The sequence below is a fragment of the Hemicordylus capensis genome, chromosome 9 (assembly GCF_027244095.1).
Source record: "Hemicordylus capensis ecotype Gifberg chromosome 9, rHemCap1.1.pri, whole genome shotgun sequence".
NCBI lineage: Eukaryota > Metazoa > Chordata > Lepidosauria > Squamata > Cordylidae > Hemicordylus > Hemicordylus capensis.
In genome coordinates, this window is record NC_069665.1 from 7,939,661 (window position 1) to 7,955,381 (window position 15,721).

The 15,721-nt window shown below is 49.6% G+C and overlaps 2 protein-coding genes across 3 annotated transcripts in view; one reads left to right on the forward strand and one right to left on the reverse strand.

Annotated features, from left to right (window-relative positions):
* DUS2 (dihydrouridine synthase 2) overlaps positions 1-11,197 on the reverse strand; it is a 29,813-nt gene extending 18,616 nt beyond the window's left edge. The window contains exons 1-7 of one of the 2 annotated variants that reach the window (XM_053271301.1): positions 10,872-11,197; positions 9,263-9,410; positions 8,262-8,307; positions 7,054-7,145; positions 5,128-5,171; positions 3,245-3,309; positions 1,600-1,643 (exon numbers count right to left, since the gene is read on the reverse strand). In XM_053271301.1, the coding sequence (XP_053127276.1) occupies positions 1,600-1,643; positions 3,245-3,309; positions 5,128-5,171; positions 7,054-7,145; positions 8,262-8,307; positions 9,263-9,388 (417 nt within the window). In that variant the 5' untranslated portion in view covers positions 9,389-9,410; positions 10,872-11,197. Of the gene's footprint in view, positions 1-1,599; positions 1,644-3,244; positions 3,310-5,127; positions 5,172-7,053; positions 7,146-8,261; positions 8,308-9,262; positions 9,411-10,695; positions 10,842-10,871 lie in introns of those variants that run through there. The other variant, XM_053271302.1, reaches the window with a different exon arrangement.
* On the forward strand, positions 11,030-13,269 carry DDX28 (DEAD-box helicase 28). Its single transcript, XM_053271300.1, has one exon. The coding sequence runs from the start codon at positions 11,350-11,352 to the stop codon at positions 12,982-12,984; it is 1,635 nt and encodes a 544-aa protein (XP_053127275.1). The 5' UTR covers positions 11,030-11,349; the 3' UTR covers positions 12,985-13,269.
* The last annotated feature ends 2,452 nt before the right edge of the window (positions 13,270-15,721 follow it).

Sequence of the window (15,721 nt, forward strand, 5' to 3'; positions counted from 1 at the left end):
AAGAACTACGGTAATTGTACATGCCAAGAGAGGAAAGCAGCACCTCTAGCCTTTTGTAGGAAGACAAGACACACTCACACTCTGAACCTTGGTTAGAATTCAACCCCACGTTCTCGTGGTATGCCTCTTGTTACAGCCCCTTCCCATTTCTGGAGCGGCTTATTCTTTTTTTCAATACCAGCACAAAAACAGAAATATGTGCATGCCACCTTCCTTCTCCAAGGCTGCTGACAATTCAAAATTAAATCAATCAATAAAAAGATTAAGCAGCATGTAAGAACAACTACGCAAGAAAAACCAGAGATGATAAACCCAGCAAGGAGACAGAGACTAGGCCAAGCAGTAGTCGCAAGGGAAATATCCTAATGGTTCTATGGAAAACAGAAAGAGTCAGGCCCGTCGGGATGTCATGTAGCAGGGAGTTCCACATGAACAGCGTGACAGAAAAGCCCCGCATATTACCCACAACTGAGCTTCCAGAAATGACAGAGGCTGCAGAAGAGCACCTCCAAGTGATCTTAGGAGATGGACAGCTTCATTTGGGGAGAGGAGGTCCCTGAAGTATCCAGGCCTTAAGCTTTACAGAAGATGACAAGTACCTTGAACTGTGTCTGGAAACACCAAGGCCACAGTGGGGGCCATTTTAACGGGCTAGTGGTTGCCATGGCAACCAAAAAAAACCCCCCGGCACACAGTGAAGACCACCCCTCCCCACCCAAGTCCTGGCAGCCTGGAGGACCCCCACACCTGCTGCCCTGTGGGTCAAGCCCAGCCAGCTCAGGCATGGTAGGCAGCAGGGCGAACACCAGCGTCCCAATCCTGCCTCCGCTGCACGGCATCAGGAACCAACCCTCAGAACGAAAGCGGTGGCAGGGCAGGGTAGAACATCTGGCCGGGGGACTGAATCGCGAGAGGACACCGTGAGCCTGCCAACACACCCCTGCGGCTTCAGGTGCTGAAGCACCTCAAAATGTGCTGCAGCTGGGAGAGATTCGCGCCTACAGCTTGTTCCGACGGGGCCTCGAGGCCAAGGTGGCCCACTCATTCACGATGGCTATGGCTTTTTAAAAAATTATTAACCCATCTGGCTTTCAGCCACAGGCTAGTGGCACTGTCATTACACCCACCCAAGCCCTGTCAGCTGGGAAAGCATGGATCGTTCCCTTTACTAAGCAGGGTCTGCCTTGGTTTGAATTGGGAAGGGTGTCCACAGCAGAGTGCTGCAAGATATTCTCCTCGGGGGACGGGGCTGTAGCTCAGCGTAGAGTCTATGGTCAAATCCCTGGCAGCATCTCTAGGTAGGGCTGGGAGAGACTCCTGCCTGAAACCTTGGAGAAGCTGCTGCCAGTCAGTGTAGACAATCCTGAGCTAGATGGACCAAGGGTCTGACTCAGTATAAGGCAGCTTCCTATCTTCTTAAAGGAGCTAGAATAGTTTTTAGGCAACTATACCACCTTCCCTTATAGCTTCTCAGTTCCCGCCACGAAATTCTCCTATCTATAGAGACATATCCTAGCATCTCCGCCCAACATCCGGTCCCTCCAAATGGAACAAAATTATAAGCAGGGGGAAGTAAATCCCCACACGGAGATTACTTACCGATTCTATTTTGTCAGGTTCAGACAGGAGTGCTGCTCCCATACCTCCCTGGGGAAATGCAGAAAGAGAGGGAAAGCCACCAACTCAAAACAGTCTTTATCTCAGCAGCACAGAAAACATTACAAAAGGCTACCTTCAAGAAGAATTGCTTAGCCACAGGCACCTAGAAATCTTGGGAGCATCCCAAATCTTACTGGAAGGTAACATTTGCTTCTGCGCAACAAATGCTTCTCTTGTTCTAACACGCCTGACAGAAAGTTTTGTTCAAAAACATGGGCTATGTTTATCCAAACCAAAGGGGACTCTGAATTTAAGATGAGCCTCTTAAAAAGTAGTGGTTAAATACAGGTTATACCTGCACTTACTCAAAAGGGACAGGGCTATGAATTTATTATTTTTATTATTATTTCTTGTTTACACAGTCAGACAGGTGTTATTGACTGGTTTGTTCTATCCAGACATCGAGTCCTTCCCAAGGACCTGGGATGGCCGAATTTTATCATCAATACTGTTGGTTATTATAGATATCGTTGCAAAATATAGGCTGTTCCCAGTAAAGCTGCTTTTTGTAATTGGCTGATGGTGATTTCTGTGGCCCCGATGGTGTTGAGGTGCTCTTCAAGGTCTTTTGGAACTGCACCCAGGGCGCCAATGACCACTGGGATTATTTGGGTCTTCTTCTGCCACAGCCTTTCAATTTCCATTTGTAGATCTTTGTATTTGGTGATTTTTTCTATTTCTTTTTCTTCTATTCTGCTATCCCCTGGTATTGCTATGTCGATGATTATTACTACTACTACTACTACTACTACTATTACATTTATATCCCGCTCTTCCTCCAAGGAACCCAGAGCGGTGTACTACATTCTTGAGTTTCTCTTTCACAACAACCCTGTGAAATAGGTTAGGCTGAGAGAGAAGTGACTGGCCCAGAGTCACCCAGCTAGTTTCATGGCTGAATGGGGATTTGAACTCGGGTCTCCCCGGTTCTAGTCCAGCACTCTAACCACTACACCATGCTGTAACAACACAATCTAACAACTACAACCTCCCAATTTCTAGTATCAAAAAACTTGGGGCGGGGGGGGGGGGACACTAGTCTTGGATTCAGGTAAATACAGTATACATTTCCTAGTCCATGATAGGGATGTGCATGGAACTGGGTCACAGGCCTTTTACGGGCCTCCAAACTGGTTCGAACGACCAGCAGTTCTACCGGTTTGAAGGCGGAGATGGGGGGGGTGTACTTTAAGGGCGGGGGGGCACACCCCTCCCTCCGCTTCTCCCACCACCAGCGCTCCATTGTAAGCCAGCCCAGTGGGGTGGCAGCATACCTCTCTGCCACCCTGTCCCCTCGTTGGACTGGAAGCAAGCAGAAGTACCTGAAACCTTGGAGAGCTACTGTCAGTGTGTAGACCAAGGGTTCTCAAATCGGAGCCCCCAGGGGTTGTTGGGCTACAACTCCCATCATCCCCTGAATGCCACTGTGGCAAGGAATAAAGGGAGTTGTAGTCCAAAAATGTCTGGGGACCCCAGTTTGAGAACCCCTGGAGTAGACAGTACTGGCTTACACAGATCTCTGGTCTGACCCTTCAAGTAGGTCAGGAGGGGAGGGGGAGGAGTGGGAAGATGGATACAGTTCAACCTGCCTTAGTGGAATATTCTTTGGGGCATCCCATGTTGATATCAATCCCCGCTACGTCATTCTCTCTGAAAAGACAAATGGAAAATCAGAAATGTGACCCCGAGACCATGAATAGGCAGGTTATGTATTTATTTAAAATATGCATATCCCTCCTATGGGATTAAGCTGGTCTGGCGGTAGTGAGCACGAACTGTCCACTCGCTAAGCAGGGTTCACCTTGGTTTGTATTTGGATGGGTGACTACATTGTGAGCGCTGCCTGATGAGGCTGCAGCTCAGTGGTAGAGCATCTGCTCTGCATGCAGAAGGTCCCAGGTTCAATCTCCAGGTAGGGCTGGGAGAGACTCCTGCCTGGAACCTCAGAGAGCTGCTGCCAGTCAGTGCAGACAGTATTGAGCTAGATGGAGGAATGGCTGGACTCAACAGGAGGCCACTTCCTATGTCCCTTTTTGATTAAATGATCAAGACAGCTCACGACAGATTAAAAAAACTGCAAGAGCAGAACAGAAAGCAACTGCCAGCCTCCCAACAGTGCAGCAACTAAGAGAAGCACTAGCAGGGGGAACATTAAAATGTCTCCCCAGCTCTCTGGGGTTCCCCTCATGGCTGCCGCCTCCTTATAGGATCTGGAGCAAGCCAGGGGAAACGGCGGCCCCTTCCTGGAAGTGGTGTTGCCAAGCGGCACTGCATGGACTGGGACTAGGAGGCCGGACTTCTGCTCATCCAGAAGGGAGGAACGAGCTCTCAGCTGGGGAAGATTGTCAATTACGTTCTGTTGGGTGTGACAAGGCTTCTGGTCAGTGACTGGAATAAAAAATGGACTGACTGACTGCAGGATGTGCTGTTAAAGGCTTTCGCTGCTGCTGCTGCCGCCTCCTTCACAGGGTCTACAGAACGTCAAGAGCAAAGAGTCCCGCCCCCCTCCCATTTATATTTTCCACTGTATATTTTGGACCCTGTGCATTCTGTATGTAGCACAGCAATCACTCCCAGACCCATTTGGTCATCTTGCTTTCACCAAGAATAACAGAAGCCTAGTTTTTCTTAAATATTCCCTCCTCCAGGAATTAAAACAAATAACCAATTCAAGACGGGGAAAAGGGGGCAGGGTTGGATCTAGAGTAGGGTTCGATGGAACATTTCTACTTAGGAAGCTGCCATATACTGAGTCAGACCATTGGTCTATCTAGCTCAGTATTGTCTTCACAGACTGGCAGCGGCTTCTCCAAGGTTGCAGGCAGGAATCTCTCTCAGCCCTATCTTGGAGATGCTGCCAGGGAGGGAACTTGGAACCTTCTGCTCTTCCCAGAGCAGCTCCATCCCCTGAGGGGAATATCTTACAGCGCTCACACAGCAGGTCTCCCATTCAGATGCAACTAGGGCAGGCCCTGCTTAGCTATGGGGACAAGTCATGCTTGCTACCACAAGACCAGCTCTCCTCTCCTTGTGCAAGGGGAGCACAGAAACGACACACGATTTCCATCAACTTCCCCTTCCATCGGCAGGACCCCAGACCATATCACACACAGGACTGGTGTTTGAGGGGCAGGGGTCTAGAGCAAGGAGTGAGGTGGGAAAGCCCTTTGCCACACATGGTGTTTAAGGCTGGTAAGAGGAGGAGAATTTTGCTCCTGGTGTGTGAAAAGTATATGTGCAGGAAGATAAGCACACAAATATGTGCAAACTACTAATTTGTGTGGATTGATTTGCAAGATTTGGGCTAACTCACAGGTTCTCAACCTCTGGTTCCCAGATGTGGTTGAACTACAACTCCCATCAGCTGGGGATGATGGGAGTTGTAGTCCAACAGCATCTGGAGACCTAATGTGGTGGGGTGGGGGGTGGCGAAGGGGTATCAAAAGATAAAGTTTGACAGATACTCACACAAGCTTGGCTACTGCCAGGGCTCTCTCAGCATCTGCTGTTCCCTGAAGACCAGAGAAGGGGTGGGGGGGAAGACGACAATGAGATACTTCTAGCCAGGAGGTTAAAATAAACACAGAAAAACTATGCCCCGGTTTTGGAACCCAAAAGGCCTAATTCTGAAAATGGAATTCCACAGATTGTTCTCTTTGGGATACATTACAGTGGAGACTGCAGAAATGGATGGGAGGAGATTCAGTTCACTGAAACATTTCAAAGCAATACTGAGCCATTTTGGAAGGGTTGTATACAAATCAAATAAATCACATAAATAAATAAAAAATAAATAATATCTGAGAGGGAGTAGTGACAATGAGTGGCAATGAGGCTGGAGCCTTTGGAGCAATGAATGGTTAGTGACAGATGTTCCTGTTCTTCCTACAGGGCCCCAACATCATGCAAAACCAGGATGGGACATAGCTCCATGCGATGTTCCCGGCCCTTGGCCTCAGATTCACATTCACTTTGCTCCCATTCGGAACACAGGAAGTTGTCTTACACCGAGTCAGACGACTGGTCCATCTCACTCCTTACTGTCTACACTGACTGGCAGCAGCTTCTCCAAGGTTGCAGGCAGGAGTCTCTCTCAGCCCTACCTGGAGATGCTGCCAGGGATTGAACCTGGGACCTTCTGCATGCAAGCAGATGCTTTGCCACTGAACTAGGGACCCATCCCCTAAGGGGAATCTCTCACAGCACTCACATGTAGTCACCCATCCAAATGCAAAGCAAGGCAGGTCCTGCTTAGCAAAGGGGACAATTCATGCTCACTACCACAAGACCAGCTCTCCTCCCCTCCCTTAACGTGCAAGGGAAGGAAGGTGTTTGATGGAGAAGCTGCTGCCAGTCTGTGTAGACAATAATGAGCTAGATAGACCTATGGTCTGACTCAGTATATGGCAGCTTTCTGTGTTCCTATGACGTCACCGCGATTTTCAAACCCAGCAAATCTCCGCTTGTACCTACATCTGACAACAAGGCAGGTTATGAAACTGGAATTGGATACAGAGAAGGGGTGGAGTGGGGATGGTAAGCCAGAGTGTTTGGGGCACCGTGCAGAACCCTGAACTGGGCCACGATGTCTATTAGTTGATTTATGAACCTTAGGAACATAGGAAGCTGCCTTCTACTGAGTCAGACCATTGGTTCATCTAGCTCAGTATTGTCAACACAGACTGGCAGCGGCTTCTCCAAGGTTGCAGGCAGGAGTCTCTCTCAGCCAGGGATGCTGTCAGGGAGGGCATTTGGAACTTTCTGCATGCAAACAAGTGGACGCTCTTCCCAGAACGGCCCCATCCCCTAAGGGGAATATCTTACAGTGCTCTCACATGTAGTCTCTCATTCAAATGCAAACAAGGGTGGACCCTGCTTAGTAAAGGGGACAACTCATGCTTGCTACCACCAGAAGTAGGAACCAGAAGTGGGAGCACTCTAACGTATTCCCTTCAGGGGATGGAGCTACTCTGGGAAGAGCAGAAGGTTCCAAGTTCCCTCCCTGGCAGCATCTCCAAGATAGGGCTGAGAGAGACTCCTGCCTGCAACCTTGGAGAAGCCGCTGCCAGTCTGTGAAGACAATACTGAGCTAGATAGACCCCTGCTAACTTGGCAAAGAGGCACCTTTTTAACGTGGTGATTCTCTTTATTTAGCAGGGGGACAGTAACTGGCCCTATCCACTCCCAGCACAGTACCTCCAGTGACTTGCTGGTGTCTGTCTTATGTTTCTTTTTAGATTGGGAACCCTTTGGGGACAGGGAGCCATCTTATTTATTTATTTCTCTATGTAAACCACCCTGAGCCATTTTTGGAAGGGCGGTATAGAAATCGAATGAATAATAATAATACCACCAACCCTGTGAGCAGGGAGCCAAGTTTGAGTCATCTCTTACCATCTGAAAGACAACACTGTTCTTTTCCCGCTCACAGGTCCTGAACACAACCCTCTCATTAGGAGCAACAAAGTCCACTGTGCCAAGCACTTCTACAACACAGAGAAGGGAATCAGAACCTTATATACACCATCACACAAGAGGCATCTGTATTCAAGGTCTCAATGTTAAAATATTCCCCCCACCAGTGCGAGGTGATACACTCTCAGAGTTTATATCAAATCTTTTCACGGTAAGAAGATACGTTATTGACTCAGTTAGATCTCAAAATGAATGATATTTAAAATACAAAGTAGCAATCCTAAAGGCACTGCAGAGTATGAGCTATATTCAGACGAATCACAATGTCACAAAACAGGGAGCAAGCTGCTTTAGGCTGGATTCTAAGCAAAGATACGGGGGTCAGAGAGGGGGGAGACAGAGATCAACCGTTGGGCCTCAAAGATTGCAGTTTGTAGCTGTTTGTAAGATGGAGTGCAGGAGGAATCATGTAGATTTAAGAACAGGCCATGCAAGCTGCAAAACAGATTTGAGGCTGCACCAAGGGATAAAGGACCAACAAGAACCCGAACGCTTGTTTAAGATCTTGTTCACTAGTTGTTGAGGCTCCAGGAAGTTTTGGGCTTTTTCCCTAATGGGTCTACATGGCTACTTCTGCTTAGCAGCAAACCTGACCAGCTCAAAGTCCCAACGTCCTTTGGAATAAAACAGGCCATGCATACATTTATTTATGGACTTATTTAGTTTGAATGTTTAGCTATGTCCTCGATTAAAGTCATCATTATCTAACAATAAAGGAGGGATGAAAATTGTCACATAAAATAAATAGTTTAAAGCAAGGACATTTTCAGCACTTGTGCAAGGAATTGTTCATGGAAATGGTCCACTGAATCTAATACATTTGCAATAGAAAGCAATTGTTTTGAAAGTGTTAGTCAAAGGAATTCGAATTTATCCTGTAATATTCACAACATAGCATGGGGTTCCTACATCTGGAGACTGACCACCATTTTATTTTGTCATCTTTGTTTTCCTCCCAGTTTTTACAAATACGTTCTTTTATTTGTTTTACAGGGCCTTCCGCTAAATTAAAAAAGCAGTGTGGAGCTATCAGTAATATGAATGAAATAATTTTAAGAAAACAATTCAGCAACTATAACATTTTCTTATTTTCACTCAAGCCATCTAATCTATAAACAGATACTTGCCATTTACAATTCTCTTGCACTGAAGCATCTTTATGTCAATCAGCTCCTAAAGAAGAAAGATAAAAATGGCAAAAATGCATCAGACCAAGAGTGTTGGTTAAAAAGCTGTATTGGTCCAGGCCTGTTCAACTTCGGCCCTCCTGCAGATGTTGGCCTACAACTCACATAATCCCTGGCTATTGGCCACTGTGGCTAGCGATTGTGGGAGTTGTAGTCCAAAAACAGCTGGGGGGCCTAAGTTGAGCAGGCCTGGTTTACACAAAGGCATCCTCATTCAACAGAAGGAAACATACATGTGCAGATGCACACACACAGGCTAAGAGACAGAATTTCCCCACTCCCCTCTTTACCACAGTTAAGAGCATAGCATAGTGGTTAGAGTGTTGGACAAGGACCAGGAAGACCTGAGTTTGAGTCCCTATTCAACCACGAAACTCACTGGGTGACTCTGGGCCAGCCATGTATCTCTCAGCCTAACCTACCTCACAGGGTTGTTGTGAGGATAAAAATAAGCATGGAGACTGCTCTGAGTTCCTTGGACGAAAAGCGGGGTATAAATGTAATAAATAAATAAAAATATCCTTAACTATGGTAAATTGTCAGCAAACAATAAACAACAATAAATAAATTGTCAGCAAAACATTGCAAATATATTGACTTTCTGTTGACCTGCACATCTGACATGTTCAATAGTCCAACCAAGTGAGATGAGAAAGGAGAGTCTTCTCTGCAAAGCTCCTGGTTCCGTAAACAATAACTCATCTAAAGGGGGTGGGATTCTGCTAAAGAGCAGGGGGAAAAGCTAAGCTTCTCCAAAACAAAATAAACATATGGCCAACCATCTCGAACATTTCTCAGCATCAGTGGATTCAGATTTCTAGCTACCAACTGTAAGTGTTAGATTCCTAGGTAACCAAACACCTGGGGTTTTTCCAGACAATGAAAATGATTTGAGGAAAACGTTAAAATTTTCTCTTGCCCTAGTGACTTATCCAGCATACCTCACAGTATACAATGTCAGCACCACAATCTAAAGCCAGCAACCTCATTGGAAGGGTTCCAACTCGCACCATGGGAGCCAAAATGGCTTTGTTTCTGAAACAGAGTGATGTTGTGTTCACGGTCATAACGTCTTTCTGGCCTGGAAATCTGAAAACAAACAAACAAAAATCAGAAATGAAAATATTGACACTTATTTCGCTTGCAAGTTATCTTCAAGCAATTAATCTAAACACTTTCTAACATATTATTGTCTCATCCATGCACAGTCATATTATTTAAAACCAAATGTTTGAATTAGTTGATATAATGGTGATGCAATATGCTGGTGGATCTGCTACAAAACTTCTCTCCAGACCTTTTCTTTTATTGCATAAATTAGAACACAGAAAGAGGGAACTGCAACAAAGAACAGACGTTTCTACGTATGTACATCAGATTCATTGTTCTACATCCCACTGTTAAAATCCACACTTCTATCCAAGACTCCCCCCCCCCCCCCACAATCTACACACCTGGGTAATACATAACAAGTGCCACCTAATGGCACAGCGGGGAAATGGCTTGAATAGCAAGCCAGAGGTTGCCAGTTCGAATCCCTGCTGGTATGTTTCCCGGGCTATGGGAAACACTTCTATCAGGAAGCAGTGATATAGGAAGATGCTGAAAGGCATCATCTCGTACTGTGCGGGAGATGGCAATGGGAAACCCCTCCTGTGTTCTACCAAAGACAAGGGCTCTGTGGTCACCAGGAATCAACACCAACTGGACGGCACACTTTATTTTGCCTTACCACTAGACCAGCTCCCCTCCCCATGGTGCATTCTTATGATCACATGAAGCCACTTTACACTGACTGAGACCACAGGAACATAGGAAGCTGCCTTATGCTGAGACAGACCCTTGGTCCATCCAGCTCAGTAGTGTCTGCACAGATGGGCAGCGGCTTGCCAAATTTTCAGACAGGGGTCTTTCCCAGTCCTACGGGGAGATGTTGCCAGGGACTGAACCTGGGACCTCCTGCATGCAATTTATTATTATTATTATTTATTGTTTGCATTTATATCCCGCTCTTCCTCCAAGAAGCCCAGGGCGGTGTACTACATACTTGAGTTTCTCTTTCACAACAACCCTGTGAAGTAGGCTAGGCTGAGAGAGAAGTGACTGGCCCAGAGTCACCCAGCTAGTTTTATGGCTGAATGGGGATTTGAACCCGGGTCTCCCCGGTCCTAGTCCAGCACTCTAACCACTACACCACGCTGGCTCTCTTCTCCTCTTCGTGCAAAGCAGAGGATCCTTCACCTATCTCATGAGGCTGCTACAAGGATTTAATGGGGGTGGGGGAGAGGCACCTGGGTTCAAATCCTCACTCAGTGAGGAAGGGGGCTGGGCAACCTCAAACCACTCGCACTCCTTCACTCACTCCCAAGCCTACCTCGCAGGGCTGGTGTGGGGAGGAAAGTGGGGAGGGGGAACCCACACAGGCTACCTCCAACTCCTTGGGGAAAGGGATTTTAGAAAAGGGGGAAACCAAGACAGAGCAAGAGGGGCACCAACATCGCCTCCCCCAGACGTCCCCGAGAAGATCCACAGAAGAGGGAAAAGACCCACCTGGATAAGAGACTCAAGCCGCAAGCGCTCACTCTCTCGGCGCAGGCGCAAAGCACACCACCACCACCACACCCCCTCCTCCCGTTTCAGCTGCGCAGGCGCAGTCCGTCCTTTCCCCTCACGAAGCGTGGAGCTTTTCCGTGGTACGTCATCACACCCCGACCATAAAGACAGGCAGCAGCCGGGGTTGCCAGCGCCGTCTCTCCGGAAACTATTGGACTACAACTCCCAGGACCCTTAGCCACAATAAATTGCATCTCTGGCTACTTGACAAATAAATGCACTTGAAAAAACGTCGAAGACAACGAAGCGTCGGAAAGGAACCCGGAGGAGGGAGCATGCAGTGAGAGTCTAGGCGCCCGTCCCGGCGCCGCGGCCGACGCTCTCTCTAGAAAAGCGCCACCCGCCTCGCCGCGCGGCCTTGTTGCGTCATCGGCGTGCGACGCCGCCTTCCCTGTGTCTCTCTCCCGGCGCTGCAATGGCGCTGGCAGCGTTCGGGGCCTGGGTGGCTAACCGGCTTCCTCTCCCCCCGCGTCGGCGGGCGCTGGCTTGGCAGCGCCGGCTCCTGTGCTCGGGCTCCGGGCTGGAGGTGGTGCGGCTGCCCCGCGCCTGGCAGCGGCGGCTGGAGGAGCCGCGCCGCAGACCCTTGGCCCCGACCACCCACCTGGCCCGCGGCGGGAGGCTGATGCTGCGGAGCCGGCGGCCGGAGCTGAACCAGGCCGCGCGGCAGACGGTGGGGCGCTGGGAGCTGCCGCGCCTGGTGTCCACCGGCTGGAAGAACCGCCAGTCCCGCGGGGACTACTTCCTGCTGGAGCGGAGGCGGCAGGAGCCGCCCCAGGAGCGGGAGCTCCCCGACGCCTCCTCTCCCTCCTCCTTCGCGCAGCTGGGCGTGGAGCCGCAGCTGGCCTCGGCCCTCCAGGAGGCCCTGGGCATCTCCCAGCCCACCCCCGTGCAGAAGCGCACCATCCCCACCCTGCTGGCCGGGTCGAGCGCCCTCTGCGCCGCCGAGACCGGCAGCGGCAAGACCCTGGCCTACCTGCTGCCCCTGCTCCAGGGGCTCCGACATGGCCAGGGCTGCCCCCTTGGGCAGACTGGCCGGGCCTCCCCGCGCTCTCTGGTGGTGGTGCCTTCCCGCGAGCTGGCCGGGCAGGTGCGGAGCGTGGCCGCCCGCCTGGCCGCCCTCCTGGGCTTGCAGGTGAGAGAGGTGGGCGGAGGCCGGGGCATCGGCAGCGTGAAGAGGCAGTGCCAGGCCGGGCCGCCCGACCTCCTGGTGGCCACGCCGGGGGTGCTGTGCAAGGCCTTGAGGAGGCGGATGCTGACCTTGGAGAAGCTGCTCTGCTTGGTGCTGGATGAGGTCGACACCTTGCTGGACCCCAGTTTCATCGACCTGGTGGGAGACATTCTCCAGCGTGCCCCGCTGGCAGCCAAGGCCGCCGAAGCAAATGACACCCTGGGCCCCCGAATGCAGCTGGTGGCCATGGGAGCCACCCTCCCGAAGGGGCTGCGGGAGCTGCTGGGCAAGGTCACCGACCTGGGCGGCTTCAGCGTCCTGACCAGCCACAGCCTGCACCGCCTTCAGCCTCACGTGGAGCAGAAATTTCTGCGCCTGAAAGGCAGCGACAAAGCCTCGGAGCTGCTGCAGCTCATCAAAGACCGCGGTCCCTCCTCCGGCGCGCTGCTCGTGTTCTGCAACAGCGCTAGCACGGTCAACTGGCTGGGTTACATTTTGGACGACCACCGCGTGAAGCACCTGCGCCTGCAGGGGCAGATGCCTGCGGCCATGAGGGCCGGCATCTTTGACAGCTTCCAAAAGGGGCAGTGTGACATCCTGGTTTGCACTGACATCACCTCCCGAGGACTGGACACCACGCGGGTGGAGTTAGTGGTCAACTATGACTTTCCGCCAACGTTGCACGACTACCTGCACCGGGTGGGGCGAGTTGGCCGCGTGGGGAGTAACTTTCCTGGGACCGTGATCAGTTTTGTGACTCACCGGTGGGACGTTGACCTTGTCCAGAAAATAGAAACGGCAGCTCGCAAACGGGCTCCACTCCCAGGCATGGAGCCAGTTGCTAAGCAGCCTTTATCAAAAGGAAAAAACCAAAATAACTAGCATCTAAATAATGCCTGGAATAATATGAATTTTCATTTCTGGTGATGTTTTCTACTTTCGAGTCAAGGACCTGAGCAAAAAGGTAGTACAGCCACAGTCTTGGGAGTCCAGCCTAAGAATCTTGGGATAAATAGAATTGCAAGCATATAAACAGTTGCCATTGTGAAGCTGTCTGATTTTCTGTAGATTGGTATCCCACCATATCCATCCCATATAGGCCATGGAGAATGGTGCATACTGCCTGACCATCTGTTTTAGCCAATAAAACTAGTAGTCCTGTTTGGATTTTATGTTGTACAAATCTGTATGCTTGTACATGGTTGTGTGTGAATGTATCCAGGGACCCACAGATTTAGGCTTAGCTCACTAGCCAGTAGGGATGTGCATGAATCACAATTTGAATTGGCACCACCTGGCACCTTTAAAACAGGAGAGCAGGTGCATACCTGCTGCTCCTCCTCCACTCACTGCCACTTCCTGAATTGGCTATGATCAGATTACTAAATGCAGATAAAATCTATTGAAAACTGGAATTCCTTCAAAGATAGGGTTGAGAAGGAGGAAACTTTCAGTGTTTGTAAAGTCTAACAGGTTGTCTCAGTTCTCCTTTGCAGATCATGCTTCTCTTGAAGATGGTTAGAAACATCAAAATTAGCACTAGCCAGAACATGTTGTTGGACTATTGGATTATTACTTTGTCCACTTGAACTGAAAAAAAAATCTGTATAACTCAAAAGCTTACTTCCAGTGTCGCCAGTTGCACTATTGATTTGGCAAAAGACCTAGTCTCACTTGCCATGACAATGGTAATGCCCTGAACACATTTTGATTCATCAAAGCTGAACCTCAGTTATTGCACACAGAGTTTTAATGTTGACACAGCAGAATGAAACAGGAGACATTGCTTTCCATCCTAGATGAATCAGGGTGACACAGGGAGGAGAGCTGATCTTGTGGTAGCAAGCTTGAATTGTCCCCTTTGCTAAGCAGGGTCTGGTCTGGTTTGTATTTTAATGGGGGACTGCATGTGTGAGATTCCCCTTGGTGGGATGGGGCTGCTTTGGGAAGAGCATCTGCATGCTTGCATGACAGCGCTGAGAGAGACCCCTGCCTGTAACCTTGGAGATGCTGCTGCCTGTCTGGGTTGATAACACTGAGCTAGATGGACCAATGGTCTGACTCTGTGTAAGGCAACTTCCTATGTTTCTCCTTCCAAAGGGTCATAGGAATGCATGGAATTTCCAAATGGCCATTTGGAAATTCCATGCATTCCTATGACCCTTTGGAAGGAACCAGGGCTTTTCAGTGGGCATTCCGTGTTATTCATTCTAGTTCATTCTCTGGAGCATCTGCTTTGCACGCAGAAAGATTCTAAGTTCCCTCCCTGGCAGTATCTCCAATGGTCTGACTCGGTATATGGCAGCTTCCTTGCTTACAGCAGCAGCATGCTGCAACTACTGTATAAAGTATAGCCATTGGACGGATAAAACACAAATTCAGCTTTTGATGCAAAGCGAAATGTTTGCTCAAAACACAAGAATAGAAGACGGCAAAGCCATTTGCAGCCAGTGCCTTTGAGCAGAAAGACACATTAGCATTCCGAAGAAACTAGTATACAGCTCCTTCTTTACAGAACAAATTGTAAATTGCCTTCCCTGCTGCCTCTTGAGTGCTTTCTGCCAGCCCTGCTCCGTACATGCAGTGGAATTTAGATTATGAGCATTTTTGGGACACGAAAGCCCTGTTCAGACATTAGGCTGATTCAAGAGCAGGCATTTCCACCACCCTCAATAATGGTGAGGAGAGCTGGTCATGTGGTAGCAAACCTGAAACTTAGCTGCTTTGCTAAGCAAGGTCTGGCTTGGTTTGCTTTGGGGTGGGTGGCTACGCGTGGACATCTGTATACGTGTGGACAATGGCTATGATTCGTGTAAGATCTACCTGTCGCTAATCCCATGTATGGCAGCTCTCACGAGAGTTCATGAACAGCTGCCCGATAGTGGCGGGGATGGGCAGGTCGGGGGAAAGAAACTGCTGTCCAGGTGAACAGCTGAGCAGGCAGCGGAGAGGGCAGTGCGGCCTCCCTCTCTGGCCCACCTGCTCGGCCAAATGTCAGGTGCAGAGAGGCTTCTTATTTGGCCCCAGTGCGGGGTGGGGTGAGGGAGAAAGTGGTGGGTGGCCGGGGGGGAGGGCGTGGGCAAACTCGGCGCTCCAGCTGTTCTTGAACTACAATTCCCATCATCCTCGCAACTCCCCATTGTGGCTGGGGAGGGTGCTGGTTGCGTTTCAACAACGGCTTTGCGGGCCAAGTTTGCCCACCCCTGCTTTAGGTGATGGGGTCATAGCTTAGAGGAAAAGCATCCGCAAGCTTACATGCAGGCAGACCCAGGTTCACTCCTTGGCATCTCCAGGTAGGGCTGAGAGCGATTCCTACTTGCCTGTATCCTTGGAGAGCAGCTGCCAGTCCATAGACCAGGAGTTTCTAACTTGTGGTACTCCAGATGTTGCTGAAGTACAATGCCCATCATCCCTGGCTACAACAAATTGTAGCTGCGGTTAATGGGAGTTGTAGTTCAGCAACATTTGGAGTACTACAGGCTCAGAAGCCCTGATCCAGATAATAGTGAGCTAGATGATCCAATGGCTTGACTCAGTATAAGGCAGCTTCCTATGTCCCTAATGTGCTGCGTATAAGTGCTAGATAAGCCACCTTCAGTGGCGCAGTGGGGAAATGCTT